General features: G+C 43.3%; 1 protein-coding gene across 1 annotated transcript; it reads right to left on the reverse strand.

Moving 5' to 3' along the window:
* Positions 1–1,910: 1,910 nt before the first annotated feature.
* Positions 1,911–24,351, reverse strand: Casc3 (CASC3 exon junction complex subunit). Its single transcript, XM_028755126.1, has 14 exons — positions 24,068–24,351; positions 23,683–23,710; positions 23,257–23,294; positions 13,516–13,668; positions 13,278–13,429; positions 12,461–12,637; positions 11,633–12,315; positions 7,781–7,845; positions 6,949–7,063; positions 6,668–6,766; positions 6,184–6,398; positions 4,305–4,427; positions 4,117–4,180; positions 1,911–3,485 (listed from the first exon to the last, which is right to left on the reverse strand). Exons 1-13 carry the CDS (start codon positions 24,293–24,295, stop codon positions 4,157–4,159), a joined length of 2,100 nt encoding a protein of 699 aa, XP_028610959.1. The 5' UTR covers positions 24,296–24,351; the 3' UTR covers positions 1,911–3,485; positions 4,117–4,156.
* Between the last annotated feature and the right edge of the window lie 1,155 nt (positions 24,352–25,506).

Here is a 25,506-nt window from a genome sequence, read left to right on the forward strand (position 1 = left end):
TGTGTTCACAGAAATAAAGCTCTGCACACCCATCTGGGGATTTGGAGAGGGAACAACAACAAAAAAAGCTCTGATTTTGCTAAGAAGCTGAGGTCTGGGGGTTGGCTTCCTGGATAGCCTTAATCAGACACTCAGCCTCTCTTAAGGTAGGAACTGGCTAGAGTGGCTTAGAGCTCCCCAGGTAACCTTTTAGGAACCAAGTAAGAATTGGGGAGGGCTTCTCTTCTGCACATGCCACAGTTACCAGATTAAGCCGGTTGCCTTGGTAACCTCCTCTCTGGGCAGGATTTGGGATTGTCGGTTAGGAAGGGTGAAAAAATTGGGGAGTGTTAAGGGTGTGGGAGCTGGAAATAAAAGGGACTGAGACTTCTAGAAACTAAAAGCTTGGGGAACAGGACTCCAGAAAGTGGCAGTCACTACATTCAAGACCTTGAGTCAGAAGCAAAGGAAACATTAAGTTGTGGTCCTCCTGAACAGCGGTGGCTTCCGTTCTGGTTACACACTGAAACCACATGGGAGCTTTTCAGAATTGCTGCTGCCCAGGTCACACCCTAGATCAATTATGAGATCCTGTGTGGCAGGCCTAAGGTCTGTTAGCTTAGAAAGGTCCCAGGTGATCCAAACAGCCAGCGTTGAAAATCACTGCTCTAGGTCAGCTATAAGACGATCTGGGAATTGCAAATCCTTGATGTTTTGAGTCACCTACAGGTAAGTCCATGGACTGACCTACAGGGAGGAAACCCATAGGGCATCTACATTACCATGAGAAAACCCAAGAGAAAGGTACGGTGGTCTTCAATTACTTAACTGTGGAAATTGAGGCCAACAAGCTTAACTGAGCCTGTCCAACTCATGGCTTCTACAAAGGTATTGGACAGGGCTACCTAAGGCAGTAATCTATCTGCCCGTTAAACCCCCATTATCTCTGCCCACTGAGAAGCAGGCTGGGAGGGCAGAGAGAACCTGAAGGTTTTGCTGAGTTTGAGTTTCTTCTTGCTGAGCTGGTTACCAGGGTAACAAGAGAGAGCATGGGATCCAACAGCAGGACTGGGGTGAGAAGGAACCCCACCATCCCTCCCTCCTGCCAGTAACCTACCTACAAGGTCGGTTGACATTCTTTGCATGACCAGGGAGACCAGGTCTATAGTTATCCATCACCTTGGGGGACAGAGGGAAGATGTCACAACTTGTGGGCATCCCCACACCACCAAGGTAAAGTTTTATAAGAACAAATGATTCCAGCTCCCACAATGCCCACTGGCTGTCCACACTGAGTGGTCTTTGTGTAGCTGTAAACTTCCACACAAGGAAAGTTAATTCAAAATTGGGAATTAGTGTGTGTGTGTGTGTGTGTGCGCGCGCGCGCGCGCGTGTTCCAGAGTCTCAAATAAATGCAGCATGAACTAGTGGGAGGGCTTTTGTTTTCCTTGTCTTACCAGTTCTAAGACTGGCAGCTGTCCTTCAGATTGTGGGCCTTGGTATTTTAGTGCCATCTTTACTTTCCAATAAAAGATAGCTATCTACAGCTGGGCATAGTGATACACAGTGAGACAGGGTCTCAAAAAAAAAAAAAACCCAAACAAACAAACAAACAAAAAATCCAAGTATAAATACATATATATATAAAAAAAACAAGTCAGAAATTGCTGTGGCAGTGCACACCTGAAATCCTCAGCTAAAGATAAGTGAAGAGGTCAGCCTGAGCTAATGAGGCCCTGGTCTGAAAAACAAACAAACAAACAAACAAAGGATGAGAAACTGTTAGTTTCAAACTTTGGAACTCAAGGGGGCTCCTTACCTCTCTGACCTTCCATTTTACCAGTCTGGCTCAAATTATGACTATAATTCTGTAGTGAAATTAGAGTCTTCCTTCCCTCCTAAATCAAGACACACAATAACTGGCAACAGAGTCAAGTCTACAGTCTAAATTTTATTATCTCCAAGTCACAATGCTGATCACAAATGTGCACTCTTTAAAACAGTAACAAAAAACAACACACGCGGTGAAATCTTTGCAACTAAACACAGTGGACCAACAGACAACTGTCACAGTGTCTTAGTCTGGGAATCAGGGCATGCTGCCCACAGGCTTGAGGAGACATCTTCAGGTTTAAGGCAAAGGGAAGCCTATAAAAGGCACAACCACCAGCTACCCCTGGAAGAACCTCTTAGTTATCTCCTCCTTGAGGGTTACCCCCCGACCCCGACTCAAGAGTGGTTAAGCCAGCTGTAGGAGGGAAGAATAAAAACAGTGACATTACTAGAGAGACACAGCCATCACCTTCCCCCTCAGGGGCTGCAGGAACTCTGGCAGGCACAGTGCTGCAGTAACAGACTCCCACAGGGGGATGGGGATGTAGTATGCCATGAAAGGAAGGATAGGAGGGACAGCCTTTGCCCAGGTGACTTGCTTCCTTAGGATTTAAGTCTAGTATATAGTTACCTACAGTTTGCAAGTACAGGAGCAGGATTTGGGGAAAGTATAGTAATAACATCTAAAAACACTTGTAGCAGGGAAGGAATGGAGAAGAACTGCAAAAGACAAGGCAGACAGACGGCTGTATAGTATTTGTCTCTAGAGATGCATTGGTCCACAACTGGGAAGGGGATGTAGCAGGAGGGCTACAAAGAAAAGAAGCAAGGCCCACTAATTCCACTTACCTCTGACAGCCCTGAGGACTCAGCAGCGCATTCCCTTAACAGTGCAGAGGGTCTCACCCCACCCTCCCTTCTCACAAAAGCATCCAGTTTGCTCTCTTTCCCTATAGCAGAGATTCTGCCTCAGTGGAGGACTGAAGCCCATCAGAAGAGAGGTACTGTTGAAGGCTCAGATTTATAAAACCTACACCCCAAACAAGGGCTCCTACTCGCTCGCTCTGAGCTCCCCTCTACAGCTCTGAGTGGGATGCTGTGTGCAGACAGCTTCCACAGGGTTAGAGGAGTGAAGGAGACTAATAAAGACCAATCACAAGGAAAAGGCCAGCTATTTTTACACTTGGTCAAAACATTCTCAATTATGTGGGGTAAAGAGAGGAGTCAGAAGGGAACCCAGAAAGGCTAGTACACTAAAATGAACTTGTTTCATGTAAAGTCAGGGCAGAGCAGGGAAAAAGAGAAAAAACTAAAAACATTAACTTAAGAAGGGTAAATCAGGCTTTAAAAAAAAAAAAATCAACATTCAAACAAACAAGCAGGAAGGAACTTCCTTGGAAGCAGAAGACACTTGAATTTCTGGGGAGAAAGTAAAAAACAGGCTTCTGAAGCCTGGGTTGTCCAGTCTCTGCTCATTGAGTCGAGGCAGCTCAAGTGAGGAGTGGAAGTGGAAGGCAGCCACCTGTTTCTTCTTTCTCCAGCAGACCTGTCCTCAGAGAAAGAGGGCCTCATCCTCCATCTGCTGGCAGGGCCACCATAAACCTTTGAAGCTGTCCGAGTAGTAGACAGCCAGCTGCATTTCTCTTCACTCCTGAGTTTCCACCTCTCCTGTTCTATTGAGAGTTAAGAAGAGAAGAACTGTGTGTGAGTTGGACCTCTGAGTATTAATATAAGCCTTCTCAGAGGCCAATTTCTAAATAATGTGGTTTATTTGGCGCCAAGGATCAAGTCTAAAACCTTAAACATGCTACACCCTAAGCTTCTAAATAATGTGCTTTAATGACCACAAAACAAAACAACAGCAATAAAAACATCCCAGAGTCAGGTGTGGTGGCCCACACCTGTAATTTGAGCACTCAGGGGTGAGAGCAGAAGAGGGGAAGTTTGAGGCTGGCTTGGGCTACGCAGTGAGACCTTACCTCCTAAACCAACACAAAAGCCCTCAAAGCCCTGTGGCAGCCCCACAGACACTCTCTTCTAAAATCTTTACAATTGGCTTTTTTGACTGTAACAAATTAACCTCATATTTTTTTCTTTCCTTAATCTAGTTTAGATTGGGCTCCTCTATTTTCATTCTGCAGTTTCCCAAGTGAAAATCTGAAGGTAGGCATGACTTCTCTTCAGTTCTGCCCAATGCATTCATAAAACAAGTTCCCTGGGATAGCATTAATGAGGTGGTTTTATTAAGCACCTAAGTGTGAGCATTAGATTTAGACTAAGAGTCACAGTACATTGGGCACTTACTTTCACATGATGTTATACTTAAAATATTCAAAAACTCGTATTAACTGGAACCCCTGCTTACAACCTGAAATAATAAAGTTAGAAATTGTTATCATGTCATACCCCCCCCCCCAAAAAAAAACACCTTCCATAGAAACCCTCTAGAGAAAGCAAAGCCCATATACTAGGAGTGTGGGAAGGAGCCATACCTCAGGTGGAGGGGGCTTGATGGAGACTGGCTGGGGAGTCCTCCGGGGTGGGGAGGGCTTTGGCTGCACCTGCTGCTGGGCAGGGTTATAGTAAGTCACTCCTCCATACACCTGTGATGGAGCCTAGGATCCCACAACCCAGGAAGGAAAAAAAATAAAGTTAAGAATTAACACAGAAAATGTTAGCAAACTGCAAAAACAAAAAAGCACTGAACATCCATTTTTAAAAAATACTTTTTGGGGGAGGGGGAGGCGTCCAGGTATGGATTGCCTTGCTCTACATAGTGACTCCCTGTCTCCAAAACAAAAAACAAACATAAAAAAAACCCAACCACTAACAGCCAGTGGTTCAGCGAGACAGACCTCCTTCTACCTTAGACTACAGCCAAGTTTGTCTGTAGCTTCGAGAAGGCCCCAGTGCTGATGACTTACTTCAAGCCTCAATTGGTCACATTGTGGATGTGATTTTATATCAGAGAAATCACTGGCAAACCTGGCATTGCTGGCTATGACATTTGAAGACCAATCTTTAACTTCTGATTTTATTTGGATGTTCTTGGACCATGTGTAATGAAAGTGCTATCTGAATAAAACACCAGCTGTCAAACAGCAGCTGTTTTCTCTGTCAGACACTACACAGTCACAGTTTTTCCTGATTGTAAAAACAAACAAACAAACAAACAAACAAACAGGGTTGGGGATTTAGCTCAGTGGTAGAGTGCTTGCCTAGCAAGTGCAAGGCCCTGGGTTCGGTCCTCAGCTCTGAAAACAAACAAACAAACAACAAAAAAAGAAAACCAGCTGAACAAGTCTTGAGGAGCAAGCCAGAGAGCAGCACCCCTCCATGGCCTTTGCATCAGCTCCTGCCTCCAGGTTCCTGGCCTGATTTCCTTCAATGATAAACAGTGATGCAGTAATGTAAGCAAAATAACCCTTTCCACCCCAAGTTGCTTTTGGTCATACTATTAGTTCTGTTTCATAGCAATAGTGATCTTAACTAAGACAGTGTCTGTATGAATGGATGTTGGTGCCCTCAGAGGTCATGACAAAGTTATCAGATCCCCTCAAGCTGGAGTTACTGCCAGTGTAAGCTGCCTGCCTACCATGGGTGACAGGACTGAACCTGGGTCCTCTGCAAAAGCAGAAAGTGCTCTTAACCTCTGAACCATCTTTGCTGTCCCTGGTTTCATTCTTTAAAGCAGTGTCCAACTCTGCAATCATTCATTCCATTACCTGATGACAGAAAGGCTGAGCTCAGTCCTGGCATTCTAGATGCCAGATAGTATCAAGTGCCCTCAGGACAGGGGTAAGATATGTTGTCCAGAAGAAGAATATATTCCTTAGTACAGTTGAATAAGTAACACATGGGGACACCCCAAGATATAATGTAAGACACTGATCCTTAGAGAAACTAAAGAGAAAACCAAGCATGGTTTTCCCAAGTACCTCGGAGTCAAAAGGCTGAGGATCATATATTTTAGGCCAAACAGAGCTACAGAGATATTCTACCTTAAAACAAAACAAAAAAACCAAACAGGATCATGCTTGGAGGTACACGCCCTTAGTCCCAGCACTCAGGAGGCACAGACTGGTGGATCTCTGTGAATTTAAGGCCAGCCTTGTCTATATAGCAAGTTTCAAGTAAGATACCCTGTGTCAAAACAAAAACAAAAACCAAGAAACAACTCTGAAAATAAGCAATGACAGACATTACATAAGCTGTAGTTTCAGTTCCTGACCACCAAGGGGCATCATAGTGCCACAAAGGAGAATCAGAGGCATTGAAATGCTCCGACAAAATTCTTTTACATTCTATTCTCCCTTACTACAGCCCTGTGTGATTTAAAGGATGTAAACCTAGAAAACATAGGTATCTTACCTGTGTGTTAGGATACAGATGAGGAGGTGGAGGAGGAGGCAATGCTCCTGGAGCATAAGGGTAACTGGGGTTACCAAAATTCATGACACCCGGAGCAGAAAAGTAGTTAGGAGCAAGCAACTGCTGGGGCGGTGGCTGTCCTGGGGACATGGACACTGGTGGTGGGTAGAGACCCGGATTAGGCAGAGGTGCTGGTGACTGGTGGGGGTGTAAACCTGGGCAAAAAGGAAAACAGGAACTGTAGAAGAGGACAACACTTTTATGTTGAGATGGTTTAACCACAAAGCACAACAGGCTAGAAGGCAGTTCTTAGAATGGGACTTAAAACGGAGTTTGCTGCATAAGCAGCCAGGACAGTCAGCGTCCAACAGCATAGCAGTATTGAAAAGGCAGGGTTTAAAAAAAAAAAAAGAAAAGGCAGGGTTTGTAGAGTCCTAACACAAACCCTTGTGTACTACACGACTCAGGAGGAGTGCAAGCTTACCTGGGTGAGGAAGGTGCATTTCTGGCTGTACAATCATGCCCTGTGGGGGCAGTGGGGCAGGGCTGTCACCATGGGTATAGATTGGTCCCTGGAACTGCACTGTAAGATATATGGAGGTTCTTATAAGCTCTGACCCTTCATACCACAACAGCATATCTTTCTGTCCTGCAGACCTTTAAGGTTCTCAGTTTCTCATATAAAGAAGGTATCAACTAGACAATGTAGGATGACCACTGCGTAGCTGGAAGGTTAATTCCCTTTAGAGTTAAGAAAGGACTCACATGGATCATAGTAATGTCCCTCCATGATACTGATATGCACGGGAGGAGCAGGAGGCTCGGGCACAGGTCTCTGCCGCTGGGATGAATAACGCTTAGCTCGACCACTCTGGACACCCTGAAATAGAGAGATCTGATTAAGAGTCCAGAGAGGTGATTCTCATATCAACTCCTCCTTGCTTTATGTTGTACTACTTAGCACACGGCAGTATTTAATAAGTATTTATAAAATGAACTGAAAAAATTGATGAAAAACAACAGCATTTGAACCTAAACGTTCTACACTTCTGAGGTCCAAATTAAAACAAAATAAAACCCCATGAGTAATCAATGGAAAAACTGCTATCAAGAACTTACATTAGCTGGCATGGCAGCCTAAATCCTGTAATCTCAGAATGTAGGAATCAAAAGCAGGAGGACTATGAGTGTGAAGCTAACCTGAGCTGTATAAAGTTCCAGGCCAGTCTGCATTAAAGGATAAGAGAACATCTCTAACAATAAAGAGATTATTTTGGTTTTAACAGGGAACAAACATGGCAGTCTGAAGGAGGATAATCCAGATCTGAATACTTGGTCCCCAGTTAGCAGAACTGTTTGGGAAAGATTAGGAGGCATGTCACTCGGGTAGGCTTTGTGATTTCAAAAGCCTGGGCCATTCTATGTGTGTTATCTCTGCCTCCTACTTTTTGATCAAGATGTAAACTCTCAGATGTATCCAAAGCCATGTCTTTGCTCTGCCATCATGGCCTCTAACCCTCTGCAACTGTAAACCCAACTAAGTGCTTTCTTTTATAAGTTGCTTTGGTCATGGTGTTGTCACATTAACTAAGGTTACCATTTCTTCCATCCGGTTAAACTGAGGTGGAGGTCCTGCTCCCATATGGATGTGGTTAGGCATACCTGTAATATACCAAGAAGTCACTGGTTGAGAACAGATAAATGTAAATAGGATTTAAAGGTACCATCAAGAAAATAACAAGTGCATTCACCCTTTAAAACTGTCTGCTTGACTTGTTATTCTGTGTAGCCTTTGTTGTCCTGAAACTCATTCTATAGACCAGGCTGGCCTTAACTGAAGTTCTAGGGAATCCAATGCCCTCATATGTAGTGTACACCCATCTATTCAGGTATGTGTGTGTGTACACACCTGCATGCATAGACACAAAATAAATAAATAAATGTTTAAACTATCTGCTGTCAAATTAGAAAAATCAACTAACATCTTTATTATAGTAACAAATCCCTTAAAAAAAAAAAAAAAGACTTGTATCTCAAGTTGGATCTCAAGACAGTGACAGTGTACTTCATATTCTTAAAAATAAATAAATCTTAAAAAAAAAAACTAGCAAAAACCTCAAATTCAAATTTTTTTCCCTCTAAAGAAGATATTTCCCTATATAGGAACCTTGGAAGACTGTAGCATATTATTAAACATACTATAAAATGCTGGCCCAAATGTCTCCTAACATCACGAGATATGAAAAAGAGGCTATATTCTCTCTGGATAAAAATTACTTAGAATTAAAACATGACTTAGTGGTTAAGAACACTCACAGATCTTGCAAAGGACCAGGTTTGATTCCCAGCACCTATGTGGTGGTGATGGCTTACAACCACTAGTAACACTAGTTCCATGGAATTCTATCCCCTCCTGTGGCCTACAAGAGCACCAGACATATATGTGGTGCACAAATATACATGCAGACAAAAATATTCATACACATAAAAGTAAATAAATTCCCATAAAGTAAGTTTATTTATGTATTTGTGTGTATGTGTATCTGTGTCCGTGCTTAAGGAGGTCAGAGAGGTGTTGGGATGGTTTGTATATGCTGGGTCTAGGGAGAGACACTATTAGAAGGCATGGCCTTGTTGGAGAAGGTGTGTCACTGTGGGTGTGGGCTATGAGACCCTCATCTTAGCTGCCTGGCAGTCAGTCTTCCACTAGCAGCCTTCAGATGAAGATGTAGAACTCCCAGCTCCCCCTGCGCCATGCCTGCCTAGAAGCTGCCATGCTCCCACTTTGATGATAATAGACTGAATCTCTGAACCTGTAAGGCAGCCCCAATTAAATGTTGTCCTTTATAAGAATTGCCTTGGTCATGGTGTCTGTTCACAGCAGTAAAACCCTAAGACAGGTACTGACTCCATAAAGCTGGAGTTCCAGGCAGTTACGAGTTGCCTGATGTTTTAGTTTTAAAAATGTTTATAGAAAGTCTTCCAAATATATCAGTAAAGTTATCAGTATGAAAAATATACTTCTCTGTCCAGAGATCAACTAACTCTAGGACCAATAGTTTACACTAGTTTTTGGTGCTCAAAAATCACCTGCACCAGCCCAGAGACTCCTGAGCAGAAACTGATCTGAATGTCTCTTTTCTGAGAACTAGTTTTCATGGTACCAGCAAGCACCACACAACCTTCTAAAGGAGAAGCAAGCAACAATACCCAGCTAAGGCACCTATGAATCACAAGAATGACCGGTACAGCACAGATAAACCATGGGTGCAGTACTCTGTAACTGGACTTAAGATCCACTCAATAAGAGGGAAATCTAGCCAACTACTCAAGGTAGTGAAGTCATAGATCTTGGAGAATCTACAACTACCATTTTACTAAACCAGTATAATCCCTAACTACATACTACGTATTTGTCCTTATATCAATGTAGTCTTGACCACCCATCAAAGAAACTTTGCTTTGCAATAGATGAAGACCATTACAGAAAACAAAAACACAACCAATCAAAATGCATTTTTGGAACTCAGTCCCAACAGACACACTAAGAAAACAACTTGTGCACCTATGGCTCAGGGATTGCCAAGGAAGAAGAGGTGGAAAAATTTTAAGAGCCAGAGGATTAGGGAGTTTGCCGAAAGACTTTCCTAGTACCATCAGAAACTACACCCATAAATTCTCCCAAACATGAGCTGAACAAGGACAACAACAGACATGTCAAAGTGGAGAGTGGAAAAACCTATCAGGCCTTAATCCTATACAAAGACCTATAGACAGCTAAGGGATGCTGAGAGCAGGAGACAGTCTCTCTCTAGGAAAAGTACACCAACTGATTATCTCGTATCAAAGAGTGTCAGTCCTGAAAACATATACACAAGTAGCACTATACAGACTGAGAAAGGTGAATAATTATGTATTTAGGAATATAAATGTATATACACATGTGCATATAACTATTAATGAAACAGTTAATGAAAGGCCATGAACTTCAAAGAAAGCAAGGAAGAATACATGAAAGGGTTTGGAAGGAGGACCAGGAATAGAAAAATGATGCAATTGTAATCTCAAAAAACCAGAAGAAATAATAATTAAAATAAAGTTACCTCTACCAAAGTAGAGTGGCAAAATTCCCAGTGCTCATGAAGTTTTCCAATCTTTAAGTCTGCCCTAGAGGACTGGAGAGAGAGCTCAGGAGCACTGGTTGTTCTTCCAGAGGACTTGGGTTCAATTCCCAGCACCCACATGGCAACCCAAACATCTATAATTCTATTTTCAAGGAATTTGATGTCTTCTTCTGGCCTCTATGTGCACTGTGCACACATGGTGCACAGATACAGGTGCAGGAAAAACACACACATAAAAATAAAATTACAGGCTGGAGAGATGGCTCAGAGGTTAAGAGCACTGGCTGCTCTTCCAGAAGACCAGAGTTCAAATCCCCAAACCCACATGGCACCCTATAACTGCCTGTTAACTTTCTGGGGATCTGAGACCTTCAAAGACATAAATGTAGGAAGAAAAAAAAAAAAAAGAAAAGAATGCACATGAGTTAAAAATAAATAAATTATAAAAATTAAAAATAAAATCTCAAAAAAAAAAGGCTTTTCAAAAATGAAATGATACTTGCTAGCTACGTGTGCTTTTATTTTGTTTGTTTGTTTTTTTTTTGTTTTTCGAGACAGGGTTTCTCTGTATAGCCTTAGCTGTCCTGGAACTCACTCTGTCAACCAGTCTGGCCTTGAATACAGAGATCTACTTGCTTCTGCCTCCCTAGTGCTGAAATTAAAGGTATTTGGTACTACCATCATACATGTGTTTATAAAATTAATTAATTAAAAGTTCAATTCTTCCTTCTAGCCACATTTCAAAACATACCAAAAAGCACCAGTATCATACATAGTTCCAGTAAGAAGTCTGTCTCTAGAAGAAAGGATGTTAGAAAGAATTTTTTTTTTTTTTTTTTTTTGGTTTTTCGAGACAGGGTTTCTTTGTATAGCCCGGGCTGTCCTGGAACTCACTCTGTAGACCAGCCTGGCCTCGAACTCAGAAATCCGCCTGCCTCTGCCTCCCAAGTGCTGGGATTAAAAGCGTGTGCCACCACTGCCCGGCTAGGATTTTCTTTTAGAACAAAATATCCAGATTCAAATACGTTTCTGCCTTCCAACATTTAATCACTGGCTGAGACAGTCTGAAGATGCTATCTTCTATCACTTTTTGTGCAGAGAAGTGAAAATTTATCCAATACTAAGGAGCTAAGTTTTGACAGTTAACAGTGTGCATAAGCAGCCAGACAGGCTTGGGGATCACAGAAACTGCTCTGAAGACAAGCAGACAAACCTGTGAGTCTGTCCTGTTAAGGAGTAAGGAGCTATCTCTGTCACACATTGCATTCCTGAGAGGTAAGTCCCAGTGACATAGTAAGATCTAGACCCCAGCCTGGAATGCCTACCTCGAAGTTCCCGTGGCTGCAGGAAGGAAGGCTGTCCTGGACTCCAATTTTGTTCTGCTATATTTAGCTGGGCCACATCTTGCTCAAGTCCACCTGTGGTAGAATCTACTGGAGCCTCCCAGTTCCCAGGCTTAGCAGCTGGAGGAGTAGTTTCTGGGACTGTGGCTGCTGAAGTGAGCCCTTCAGAGGGAGGAGGAACCTCCTCAGCAGCTTTGACTGCATCCCCAACTTTGGTCCTGGTCCTTCTTGCCCGGGAATAGGATTTCTTCTCAATGGGCCTGTCAGGAGCTGGTGGTGTGATATCAGACACAGCCGCTGGTGTCTCTGAGGCCACTTCTTCTTTCTCAGGACTTCCAAGCAATGGAGCATCTGGTTCTGGAGATGGATCCCTCATAGGAGTCTGCTCCAGACGCCGTGACCGGTAATTAGCTTCATGCTTAAGAGTCTCACCAGACCGGCCACCATGCTGCCCACCAACCTCCACAGGCCTAAAACTAGTACGACCTTCCTTGAAGCCCCCAGATCGAGAATAATTCCTGGATGCAGACATGCGGCCAGTACCTGCTGCATTCCTGTTAATAAATGTCCTAGGTGGTAGGTTGCCCCCAGGACCCTGGTGGCGATGGGACTTGCTTGATCGATCACCAATCCAGTTTGGATCTCTTTGTGGGGGACTTCCAAATCTGAAACAGTAGAATTGTAAAGAAAAACAAACAAAAAAAGAGATCTCCACAAACAAACAACAATAACAACAAAGCAGTCAGGGCGATGTTCCATATCCCATCCTCAGTCACTTAAAAGATTAGAAAGGGTACTGAATTTTCTTACCGAGGTTTCCGGATTCTTCGGGGTTTGATGTCATCAGGATTGTGAGCAGACCGAATGTCATAGCCATAAAGTGCAATTAGCTCCTGTCGAGATTTCGGGGCCTGTTCATCCTCACGGAACTTATCATGCTCCCAGCGACCCTCATCTTTCCATAGCTTTCGTTGTCGTCCCTTGGGTCTGGACCAAACCAAGCAGAGGTGTCTTGAGACAATTAATACTTAGAAATTATCTGTCTACTAAAATATACCACTGTCTTCAGACACACCAGAAGTGGGCATCAGATCCCATTACAGATGGTTGTGAGCCACCATGTGGTTGCTGGGAATTGAACTCAGTACCTCTAGAAAAGCAGCCAGTGCTCTCAACCACTGAGCCATCTCTCCAGCCCCAAATCTTTCCTTTTTTAAAGACAGGGTCTTATCATGTAACTCTGGCTGCCTTGGAAATTGTTATATGTAGGCTAGGCTCGCCTGGAACTCACCTGAGATTCTCCTACCTCTTCATCCTGAGAGCTGGAATTGGGCTGCACACTACTACACCCACCTCTTTTTGCTCTGTGAGACAGGGTCTCATTAGGTAACCAAACTGGCCACAAGTTCACAACCATCCTGCTTCAGACTTCTGAGTGCTGGGACTGCAAGTGTGTGGTAGCATGCCTAGCATCTAGCTACCAAGCACTGTGAGCGTCATTCCTCATCAGTAATACTCATCTTAAATTGTTCTGAGTAGTAAAGGAGGCGGTGCAGGCAAAGCATCTGACAGACAGTAAGCACTGAGCACAGTAGCCAGCAGCAGCAAAGCAGAAAGTGGCTTTTACCGAACTTCCTCTTCCTGAGTCTGTCCTCGAAGATCATGCTCAAAGAAGAGCCCTTTCCTGGGAATATATGCTGGATTTTTCCGATCTTCGTCATCATCCAAATGCTTAGGGCCTTTCTTACCCGCTTTGTTCTCCACAGGCTCTGTGCTCTCCTGGAAGAGAAGGGCCTCCTTACTCTTCCAAGGAGCTGAGAGGCCCAGTGCCAGCCCCGAAGGGGAGGGCTGTGCTGTATACTGACCTGTCCATCCCCACTCTGCCTCTCCCCAGTCACAGTGCCTTTAGATTCAGGCTTTTCTTCTCCCTTCTCTTTTGCAGAGGAATCAGCTGCATCATTAGCTTCTGATTTCAGCTCCACCTTGGAATTTTCCTCTTCACTGTATTCTTCTTCACCCTGAAAAGGTATCCATCCTTGTTAACTATAGAGATAAGATCTGAATAGTAAATTTTTATTTTCCATTCTTTTGAGAAACATTCACTACAGTGTTAGAATTAAAAACAAGCACAGCAAGTATGGTGGCTCATGCTAATAATTCCAGCACTTGGGGGGTAGAGACAAGACCGGTATACCAGGTCATTTTCAGCTACATATTAAGTGAGGCCAATCTGTGCTATACGAGATATTGCCTCATAAAAACAAAAAAAAACATAGACTGAGGAGATAGCTCAGCTCATAAAGTACTTGCCACAAAACCATGAGGACCTAGGTCTAGCACCCGTGTACATAGCCAGGCATGGTGGTCTACACTTGAAATCCTAGAGCTCAAGAGGCTCAGAGAGATTCCTGGGTCTTGCTGGCTAGCTAACCTGCCTTTCTGAGGAGCCTCTGAATCTCATGAGAGACCCTGCCTCAAAAAACAAAATGGCTAGTTCTTAAGGAATGACACCAGAGCTTGTCTTGGCTTCTACACAAACTAAATAGAAACTAAAACAAGCATTACAAAGGCTGGGGTTATTAACTCTATGGTAGAGTATCTGCCTAGCATGGCAAGGCGACATATATTTAACCCGAAGCCAACATTCCTAACAAACTTCTAGAGAACAAGGCACTAGAGAACTACCTCCAACACACACACACACACACACACACACACACACACACACACACACACAAAATATGCACATTTCTTTACAGATAGTTCTTGAATACACAGGTAAGGAATTTTTAACAGTGACAGTCTGAGGAAAGGAACAAGAGACTAGAAGACTAGCTTTATAGAGACTTTCTTTCCCTTTCCATAAATATTAAAGATATAATGTTTAACATAGTAATAATAATCTGGCATAAATTGAGAATTTCCTCATTTCAAAATGTTTTAGGAGACTGACAAAATGGCTTAGTGAGTGAGTAACTACACTAGCTGCTGAACCACGACCAGAGTGTGAGCCACAGAACCCACCCAGTGTAAGGAGAGACCCTACTCCCACTCCTCTAACTTTCACATGCATGCCATGGCATTCACACACACACACACACACACACACACACCATAAGCAATTGTTTTTAAAAATCTCTTAGAGTAGAAATTACCAATCTTCGTGACTATGTGGCTTCAGTGAGGCGACACACATCTATAATCCCATCAACTCAGGAAGCTGAGGCAAGAAGGTTGAGAGTTCAATGCTAGCCTAGGTATCACGCTGAGCTCCCACTTCAACTTAGAAAGAAAAAACAAACAAACAAAACAAACAAAAACAGAGCTCCTTTGAATCTAAGATCTCAAACACTCAGGATTCTATAACCAGACTGAGAAAACAAAAGGACAAAAGTTTTCTATGGCTCATGTGGAGGTCAGAGGACAATCTGGGAGTTAATTCTCTCCTTCCACGCGTGGGTTCCAGAAAGTAAACTCAAGTTGACAGTCTTCACGAAAGTACTCTTATCCACTGAATCATCTCAACAGCCCTTCTTTTGGAGCTAGGACTGAAGCTGGGGTATATTTATTTTACTATCTCCCATCCTCTAATGTAAAGATCAAGCTCAGGGTCTCAAACAGGCAAGACAAGCACCAACCACTGAACTGTGTGTATTTCAGGCCCAGATCATACAAGTTTGCTGTTGTTGTGGAGACAAGAGACCTACTACATAACCCTGGCTTGTTTAAATTTGTTCTGTAGACCAGAGTGGCCTGGAGCACACAAAGATCTGCTTGCCTCTGCCTCCCAAGTGTTAGAATTAAAGGCATCCGCCACCACATCCAGCTTCTAAGACTATATTTCTATAGCATGAGAGTCCTAGAGAAAAACAATACTATCCACAGTAACATCATGAAATTATGAGATTTTTATCTGGAAAATCTTTTTTGTTTGTTTGTTTGTTTTTTCGAGACAGGGTTTTTCTGTGTAGCCCGGGCTGTCCTGGAATTCACTCTGTAGACCAGGCTGGCCTCGAACGCAGAAATCCACCTGCCTCTGCCTCCCAAGTACCACCACCGCCCGGCCATATCTGGAAAATCTTAAGAGAACAACCTGCTGTAGAAATGAAAACAGCCAATGTATGAATACTCTCTCTCTGAACCATTACCTGCCCCTCCCTTTTTTTCCTTAGAAAATGTCTTGCCATGTAGTCTTGGCTGTCCTGGAACTTGCTATGTAGTCCAGGCTGGCTTCAAACCTGCCTCTGCCTCCTGGTGCTGGGATTAAATGCATGAGTCACCACACCTGGCTTTTTTCTTTTCTTTAACGGACCAAGTTTGAATGATCCAGTTCCTGACAAAGAATATTAGATCTCTCCACTTAAAAAAAAAAAAAAAAAAAAGGTATCATTAGGATTAAAATGTGACAAAAAATAAAGGTATGGCTAGTTCCACACAGGGGAAAACGATCAATTTTAAACAGGGTCATACCTTCTCCCCTATTCTCTCCAGACTTAGTACCAAGGAGACAGAACAATAGGTTACATAGGGAGGTTTAAAGAGCTATAACAATGCAGAGAAATGGACTGAAGGGAAGGTGGTTTAGTCATCAGTGATGACCCTCTACCACCTGTAAGGTGTGTGTACACTGGTCTCTGATCCTCCTACCATGTCTGGCACCTAACCTAAACCTGACTGCCCTGTTACTTCAGGAGCAGGCTAGTCCCAGGAATCTGGTCAGAGCTAGTCCTGACTAGGTTAGAAGCTTTCAGTATGTTGCCCTTTATTAAAGTTAAGCTTGCCTAAGTGACCTAGACAAACAAGCCAATTAAGCCCTCTTCCTGTCTTTTCCATTTCTGTTTACACTCCAAACCACTCAACATTTGGATATTTTGTCTTCAAAGTGTTTTGAGTGAGGATTCTCAGAAAAGTAATGGAGAACTGAAGAGGCTTAACCACAGCTGCACTGTGACAATCTAATCTTTATCCACCCTGGATTCTTTCTGTCCTGTACAATTACATTGTTTCCCTGCTCAGGATGAAGGGGATGGTAATCACTCAGAACTTTCCTCAGCCCCAGAGTATGGAGCAGACAATACAAAAATTTGCTTGCTGAATATATATGATGCTACTTCATTTTGCTCTTCCACTCACATGCTTTCTGAATTTCAACTTTAAAAGAAAATTATCTGTTTTTCTTCTATACATCTATGTGCACACCTGAATGTATGTTAGTGCACCACATGCATGCAGACAGCTGTGGCTGTGACATGTCAGAGCTGCTGGACCTAGAGTCACAGGGAGCTGTAAGCTGCCATGTGGGTGGAGTGCTGGGAACAAAACCAGGGTCCTCTACAAGAACAGCAATTGTTTTTCTTCAGTCTTTTCATGGCAGTTTCTCTGAGTACCCCTGGCTGTCTGGAACTGGCTCTGTAGATTAGGCTGGCCTGGAACTCAAAGAGATCTGCCTGCTGTTGCCTCCTGAGTACTGGGATTAAAGGGATAAACCACCACCTGGTGGAGTGAGTGTTTTTTTTTTTTTAATATTTATTTTTTAAAATTTATTTATATGTATACACTGTAGTTGTCTTCAGACACACCAGAAGTGGGCATCAGATCCCATTACAGATGGTAGTGAGCCACCATGTGGTTGCTGGGAATTGAACTCAGGACCTCTGGAAGAGCAGTCAGTGCTCTTAACCCCTGAGCCATCTCTCCAGCCCTATAGTGAGTGTTTGTCTTTTTTTTTTTTGTCTTTTTTTTTTTTTTTTTTTTGGTTTTTCGAGACAGGGTTTCTCTGAGTAGCCCTGGCTGTCCTGGAACTCACTCTGTAGACCAGGCTAGCCTCGAACTCTCGAACTCAGAAATCCGCCTGCCTCTGCCTCCCAAGTGCTGGGATTAAAGGCGTGCGCCACCACCGCCCGGCATAGTGAGTGTTTTTAACCTTTTAATCACTGAGTTTCCCACCCAGCCATCTGCCTCGCCCCCCCCCCCCCAGCAGAGTCTAACTGTATAGCTGAGGCTGACTTTGAATCTAAGAGCTAGATTTACAGACATCGTATTTTTTTATTACCATATCTAGGTAATTTAAAGATTTAAACACTTTTGGCTGTTTGAGTGGTGGACACGTGTCTCTGGCCTTTCTTGCCTGCCGGCACCTTTTGATTGGTTAAAATAGAAAACCTATGGCCTATTTAGCAAAGCAGAATAAATAGTAAGATGGGACATGTGGCAGAGGGAAGAACTTGGGAAAAGGGGAGTGGGGGGGTGTGTGGAGATTCGACCTAGACTCAGAGGGAGTTAGATATGTGAAACTGAAGAGAGGTAACCAGCCATGTGGCAGAACTTAGGTTAGTGTAACAGATCGAGCTAGTTAGGAACAAACATAGCTTAAGGTCTGGGCATAACTCATAAATAAGCTTCTGTGTCATTCATTTTTTGGGAAATGGGGCGGGCACAAAAAAATAAAAAGCCTAACTGTTACAAACAGCACTATTAATGAGGGACCTTTGTTTTATACAGCATTCTCTTTAGGCTGTGATAGAATGTCAATGAGGAAACTCATACAATCCTATTGAAAAAGTTTTGCTGGGGACAATGATGAACAGCTTTGGTCACAGTTTAGGGAGGCAGAGCAGGCACATATGTGAATCTGAAGCTTACCATGTCTATACATAGTGAGTTCCAGGGCAACCAAGACTATAAAGTAAAATCCAATTTTATACACAAACACAAGGAATAAACTAATTTTGTTTACTGGGTAAAACAGAACAGTGTAGTGTTGAGGAGACTCCAAAACAGACTCAAAGTCTGTTATGTCCTACCCACCCACGTTGATAAGTATCAAAGATATGTGTGCAAGTTTCTGAAGGCTAGAAAAGGGTGTGAGAGCCATGGAGCTAAAGTTACAGGTGGTTATGAGCCACCCAACGTGGGTGCTAGGAACAGCGAACTGAACTCGGGTTCTCTGGAAGAGCAGCAAATGCTCTTAACTGCTGAGCCATCTCTCCAGTCCTGTATCTTAAAGAATGTGTTTATTATTAATACACTAGAGAATAAAGCACATTTGCTTCAACAGGCATGACTAGCTCACAGCCAGACCAAGTGCTGTAGAGATCTGTCTTTTCAGTCACTGCCCACAAGTCTCTGAGAAAGTCATGGATGGGGAGGTGTAAACATGAAGGCTGGGTCCATCTGCAACTTTGTGAAAGGAGACATATTCCTATATACTACTACCTAAGTGGGGAGAGCCCGAGCTCAGCTTACAGTTCTGAGCACTCACTTTGGTGGCTCACAGCCACCTGTAACTTTAGTTCCATGGGATCCACACCTTTTTCTAGCCTCTAGACACTTCCATACTGAACCAACTCTACTTCTGTTTTTTCCTTCAGGTGTCACCATCCCTAAGTTCACTTCACTTTTCTATAGACTTCAAGTAGTATGTGATGACATATGACACTTTCTTATAAGAAGCTTCTTTTTCTGAAAAAAAAAAAAAAAGAGTCATAAATCTGGCCAACAATTCTATCCTGAATGAGACACCTTCCCTAACTTCTTCGAGTTCACTGCCCTCTAGCTTACTTATATGGTGCATTAGATTCATTAATTTACCCATGTCTCACCAACCTTGCACCTCTAGTCATGATGTATAATCTTCATGTGTTCCTGAATTTGGTTTGCAAGTATTTTGCTGAGATTTTCCGTATTTATATTCATCTGAGAAAATGATCTGTTGTTTTCAATTATATCTTTACCTAGTTCTGACACCAGGATTATACTGGCTTCACAACTGAATTTGGCAGTGTTCCTTCTCTTTCTATGTATAGAATAACTTAAGAAGGATTGGTAGATCTTCCTTAAAAGTTTGAAAGAATTCAGCAGTGAATCCATCTAGTCCTAGGCTTTTGTTTGAGGGGAGATGTGCTGGCTAGTTTTATGTCAACTTGTAATAATCTAAGAAAAGGGAACCTCAATTGAGAAAAAACATCCATAAGATTGGTTGTTGGTAGGCCGTAAGGCATTTTCTTAATTAGTGACCAATGGGGGAGGGCCCAGCCCATTGTAGGTGGTACCATTACTGAGCTGGTGGTCCTGGGTTCCATAAGAAAGCAAGCTAAGCAAGCCATGAGGAGCAAGCCTGTAAGGAGCAGCCTCATGGCCTCTATATCAGCTTCCACCCCCAGGTTCCTGCCTTAGCTTTTCTCAGTGGACTGTGACTGGGGATATGTGAGCAAAATAAACCCTTTCCTCTCCAAGTTGCTTTTGGTCTTTCATCACAGCAACAGTAACCCAAAGACAGAATAGTTTTGATTATTATTATTTGATTAGTCAAGAATTCTGCAGGTTTTCTCAATAAATGCCTCAATTTCCTGACATCTCCAATATACTGAGATATCCACTACAACTGAGGCCTTGCCTTTGCGGCATCAAGTACTGGTCTTCCAGGGCCTCAATGTAGGGAATCTGACCTACACACACCGCCTGGCTTCATTGGCTTTCTTGAACCTTACTTAGAATAAGCCTCTGGTGAATCCTTATTCTTCAATCCTGACCAATTCTACTTCTTAAAGCAGAGGCTTTTCTCCTATATTACAAAGTAAAAACAAAGAATTGTCTTTGTGTATACCTTCCCTTCTTACCTCTAAGTATTTGCTAGTTAAAACAGGTTTTTCTAAGCAGGGGATGGTGGCAAATACCTTTAATCCCAGCACTTGGGAGGCAGAAGTAAGTTCCAGGCCAGCCTAGTGCACAAATAGAGTTCTGGGATTAATGGTATGCACCACCTGGCCCAAATCACCTTTTGACCTAGCTTTTCCTTCATAGTCAAAATTTTCTTATACTCAGTACTGAGTTATACCCACAGACTCTCACATGCTAGGCAAGTACCCCCTCCCTGCATTGAGCTACATTCCCCTGCCCATTTTTGTATTTTCTTTATTCATTTATTTTTGTTTTGGCAAAGACATATAATATAAACCGTGGCTATCCTGGAACTAGCTGTGTAGACCAGGGTAGCCTCAAACTCAAGAGATCCACCTTGATCTTGTATCTGCCTCCTAAGTGCTGAGATTAAATGTGTGCACCACCATGCCTGGCCTTAATAATATCTTTTAAAATACAGAGCATTCTACCACTAAGCTACAACCCCAACTGCTTTTTCAAAATTTTATTCTGAAGCCTGGTGTGGAAGAATATGTTAAGGCAGAGGCAGGTGGATGTCTGTGAGTTCAGGGACAACTTGATCTACAAAGCAAGTACTAGGTCAGCCAGTATACCTAGTGAGATCTTGTCTCAAAGGGGAAGAAAAAAAAAAAAAAAAGAATATGAAACAAGATCACTCTGCATTACTTGGCTGGCTTTTATGATCCTTCTGCCTTGACCGCCTAAGTATCTGAAATTACAGTGGTAGCCCATACTTTTAACCCCAGCACTTGGGAGGCAGAGGCAGGCAGATCTCTGAGTTTGAGGCCAGAATGGTATTCAAATCAAGTTCTAGGACAGGCGGGGCTAGAGAAACCCTGTCTTGAAACAAAAAACCAAACAGACAAAAGCAAAAATAATTACGCCTTAAAAGTCTGCCTCCTTGTGATCTCTGTAGAAATAGGAACCCCTTTGGTGAATCTTTTGTCTTTAAGAACATTCTCTGGTGGTGGTGCACGCCTTTAATCCCAGCACTTGGGAGGCAGAGGCAGGCAGATTTCTGAGTTTGAGGCCAGCCTGGTCTACAGAGTGAGTTCCAGGACAGCCAGGGCTACACAGAGAAACCCTGTCTCGAAAAAAAAAAAACAAAACAAGAAAACAGACACATACAAACAAACAAGTAAAAACAATGGGCATGTTCCCCTCTTACATCCTTTTACCTTGTACTCTCCGTAACTTGAGTTTTATCCTTTTAAGGCAATTTTTGGTTGTTTTGCTGTTCCCTTTCTTTCCCTCCTTCCCCCCCCCCCCCCCTTTCTGACAGGGTTTCTCTGTGTAGCCCTGGCTATCCTGGAACTCACTCTGTAGACCAGGTCGGCCTCAAACTCACAGAGATCCACCTGCCTCTGCCTTCTAGTGCTAGGATTAAAGGTGTGTGTCACTATGCTCAGCTTCATTCTTCTTTTTATCAATAACCTCAACTAACTTTGCCTCACTCTGACTTGTCCAAAATTCTTTGCTGTGGCATCCATCAAGGACTCCAGGAGCATTTGAGTAGAATCCCTTCAAAGCTTTTAGGAGAGGCTCCTCAGGCTGTATACATACATACATGTATGTATGTATGTATGTATGTACACACACACATATATTTTTTCAGGTAAAACATGCATATACATAAAATAAAAAAATTTAAACTTTCATATTTCCCAGGATGGCCTTGAACAATCTTCCAGCCTGACTCCTAAATGCTAGATTTTGAACAGCAACAGCATCCCTGTGCAGAAATGCACACATGTGTAAACATGCATATGGAACTCAGAGAATCAGATATTCTTCCTCGGGAAAGGAGTTCACTGTAGTTTCTGAGCTCTGTGATTTGGAGCTTACGGGGAAGGCAAGAACGTCTGGTCAGCAAACTCCACAGCTGTTTCTGCGTTCCCCAGCACTGGAATTACACACACCATCACACTCAACTCTTCACACTAGTCATGAATTCAGGCCCTCTTTACCAACTGAGCCATCTCCCCAGCCCTTATTTGAATTTATATTTTGCCAAATTGATTTCCGTGCCACATGTCTTTGTTTCCTCAGTTTTTCTAGTGTATTGTTTTCTTTTGTGCAACTTCCTAAAATAGGAATTCTGAAATAATGCTGTTATCTCCTAAAGTGTAATAGGGTAAGATAGTCAAAATCCCACAATATTCATAGGCTAAGGGCTGAGGTGAAACACTCAGTGGTAGGCACTACTCCTGCATGCACTGACCTGTAGGCTTATCCTATAGCATCACCAAACAAAGAAATTCCAAAACCTAAATAATGCAACAAACATATTCAGAGACCAAGTCCTTGATCCACAATCCAGTTCTTCCTGAATATAAACCCCATCTCCAAAATACAAAATGCAAGAGTCTGTTCAACAACTCCTGGACAAAATAACGCAGTGACAATGTAATTCTGATAGCATCTACAGTTTTTATCCAATCAAAACAAGAAAGTTTACAACATGTTGTCTGCCTTGGAAAACATTCCCACAGACACCAAAAAGCTCTATCGATGAACTAAGGGATATGTTTTTTGCACAAACTACTCAGAACTCTGTCCTTTCATGTATTCAAAATACAAGGGTGGGAAGCTAGTCAAGTGGCTGTCTTCTCAACCTAGATAGTACACACTGTCAAACACCTTGTAAAGGATTTCAGCATTGTATTCTCTGATTCAGAAACTCACTTTCATCACTGAGAATAAATCAACTAAGTGTGACCTGTCCCTTCAAGAGGTGTGGCTTCAAGTCGCTGTCATTAACTGGGCAAGGCTGGGATTAAAGACATGTGCCACCATCATCTGGCTTCTAACAGACTTTTAAAAGCACACATGAAGAATGTACAAGCAGAGAAACAAGACAGAGAACTTTTGTAACATACAGATGCAGGTTTTTAAAAGACATTTTCTGACTTACGCCATAAGGATTAAGAATCTACCACACTCACTTCTGAATCTTCTGCACTTTCGTAATCAGAAAGAACAGCTGAAAGGAAAAAGACAAATTATGTGAAGTGTAATAATATAAATGTTTATTACTATATTTCTGACAGCTCGTTTTGGGCCAGGCAATAATCTTCACTTAATTTGGATGCAGCAACTTTCGAAGCAGATAAAATTATAGTTTCTGTTTACAGATGGAGAAGTTTGTGACCATGCTGACGAAAACCTATGCTGTTGTCAGGTGGTACTTTAATTCACCTTCCAAAAAGGAACCAAACAAAACAAGTATGCTCACAATCACTATGACACAAATGTCACCCCCCTGGGCACACTCTCCAAAAACCCCTAACAATCTGAGAGAAATCTAATGTAAGGTATACGTGGCCTCAATTTATGTCCAAAAGAATTCACGATAAAGTAAAATCACTCACCATCTCCTTCCATGCCATCTTCACTCTCCTGAGAGGAAGAAGATAACACAGGTTAGAGCTGTGATTTTCAGACGTGCGGAGCCCACCCGCAAATAAACATGAGGGACGACTGAAGAATCAACACAAATGGTTGGATAGGAATATGGGGAAAGGTAAATCTTCAGAAGCCACATCAAGCATGGCGGTTTTCTACATCCCCAGCCCCAGTTCCTGTGTAAACATTGCACGCCCTGAGCTCAGAAACCACCTAGTCCTTCTTCCCTGGGGCTCTGGGTGGATGCAAATTCGCAGCGGGATAACCTTTCCCTCAAACAGGAGGCCCAGCATCCCGCAGCACCTACACCCCGCCCCCTGCCGGGTCGCCGCCCCGCAGGCGCTCACTCACACACTCAGACTCCTCTACGCTCTTGGCGCCCCCGCTCTCCACCCGTCGCAGATGAAGGCCCCCGCCGCGGCCGCCGCGCTGAGAAGGCAGCGAGCCACTGCCGCCGCCTCCGGCGCTCCCGCTGCAGCTACCGCCGCCCCGCGCCGGAGAGCCGCTGTCGGAACCCGAAGCACCAGATTCTTCGTCTTCAGTGTCCTGGGAAGCGCGCTGCCGCCGCCGGTCCGCCATCTTACGGAGAACGGCCACCGCTGGTCAGCTCCTTACGCACCACGCCCGTCGCAGAGGCTGCTGGGAAGCTCGAGAGGAGTCCCAGCGTGCTTCACGTCCGGGGGGGCCGCCCTTCTTTCCACGGGGCGGGGCCTGCGCCCTGCGGCACGTTTTCTGGAGAGCGAGATTACGTCTGTCGGTGATGTAAGGAGGCGTGGCTTAGCGCTTTATTTCCCTTGGGCGGGTGGAGGGCGTGGGGGATCGGGCTTTTGCATCCTCTGCTGGTTCTTTGCTCGGCCATCTTGGACTTTGCTTGGGGAAGAGTTTCGACCTGTTATGCTTTTCATTTTCCATTTCTCGTTTTTCCCTGAATTCTAGACAGAACATCTTTTACTGTATTCCTTCGCATGGTAAAAATCCAGGTGAAAAAGCCTTTTTTAGTCCTGCGTCAGTTGCCACCTCTTCACCTCAGTCTAAATTTAGGGGAAAGGAGAAACTGCAGTGGAGACAAAACTTAGTATTGCAGTGTTGCCTGTTTGTATTCAAAATTTCCTTTCTCCATGTGTCTTCCCAACCTAGTTATCACATTTTGAGAACTGCAGGTTGGGAAGATACTAGTCTTTTAAAACTTAAAGGCTGGATTATCCTTGACTAGCTAAGAGGCCAGTTTTGGACACACACCTCCCCTCACCACCCCCCGCCAAATGTCTAGAGGTATTAGTAGAAACATGGTGTTTCAAATCCTGGTCGCCTTGTTACCCTACAGAGAATGTTTTGAGTATGCATTTGTCTGCAATGAGAAAAAGCTACCTTGCAACAGCATATAGTTTGTGAGCTAACTTATTACTGCATATTGTTAATAGACACCAAGTCGCTGAGTTAAAAGGATTCTGAGCTGTTTTCATAAATAGTTAAAGATCTCACTGCTTGCCAGATCTGTAAACAGTATGAGACTAGAAGGAATCGTGAATGTCTGCAGGGACTGATTCAACTGGTGACAGGTGGCCAAATGTATTATGGAGTTACAACTGCCTGAATTCAAAATGGAGGGTGCATAGTAAGTAATCTTATCCATCACAAGCTAAAACGGTGCAGTGAGACTGCCAAGTTGAGTGTCTAAATAAGGAAAAGGATAGTCTGCCACTTTGTCCTTTAGTTGTTTGGTCGGAGTCCAGTTTGGGGTGTTTTTTTTTGAAAGTCTATGACCTCAGGGTAGCCTTTTCACTCAGGAT

Source organism: Grammomys surdaster, unplaced genomic scaffold (genome assembly GCF_004785775.1).
Source record: "Grammomys surdaster isolate TR1022 unplaced genomic scaffold, NIH_TR_1.0 126048, whole genome shotgun sequence".
NCBI lineage: Eukaryota > Metazoa > Chordata > Mammalia > Rodentia > Muridae > Grammomys > Grammomys surdaster.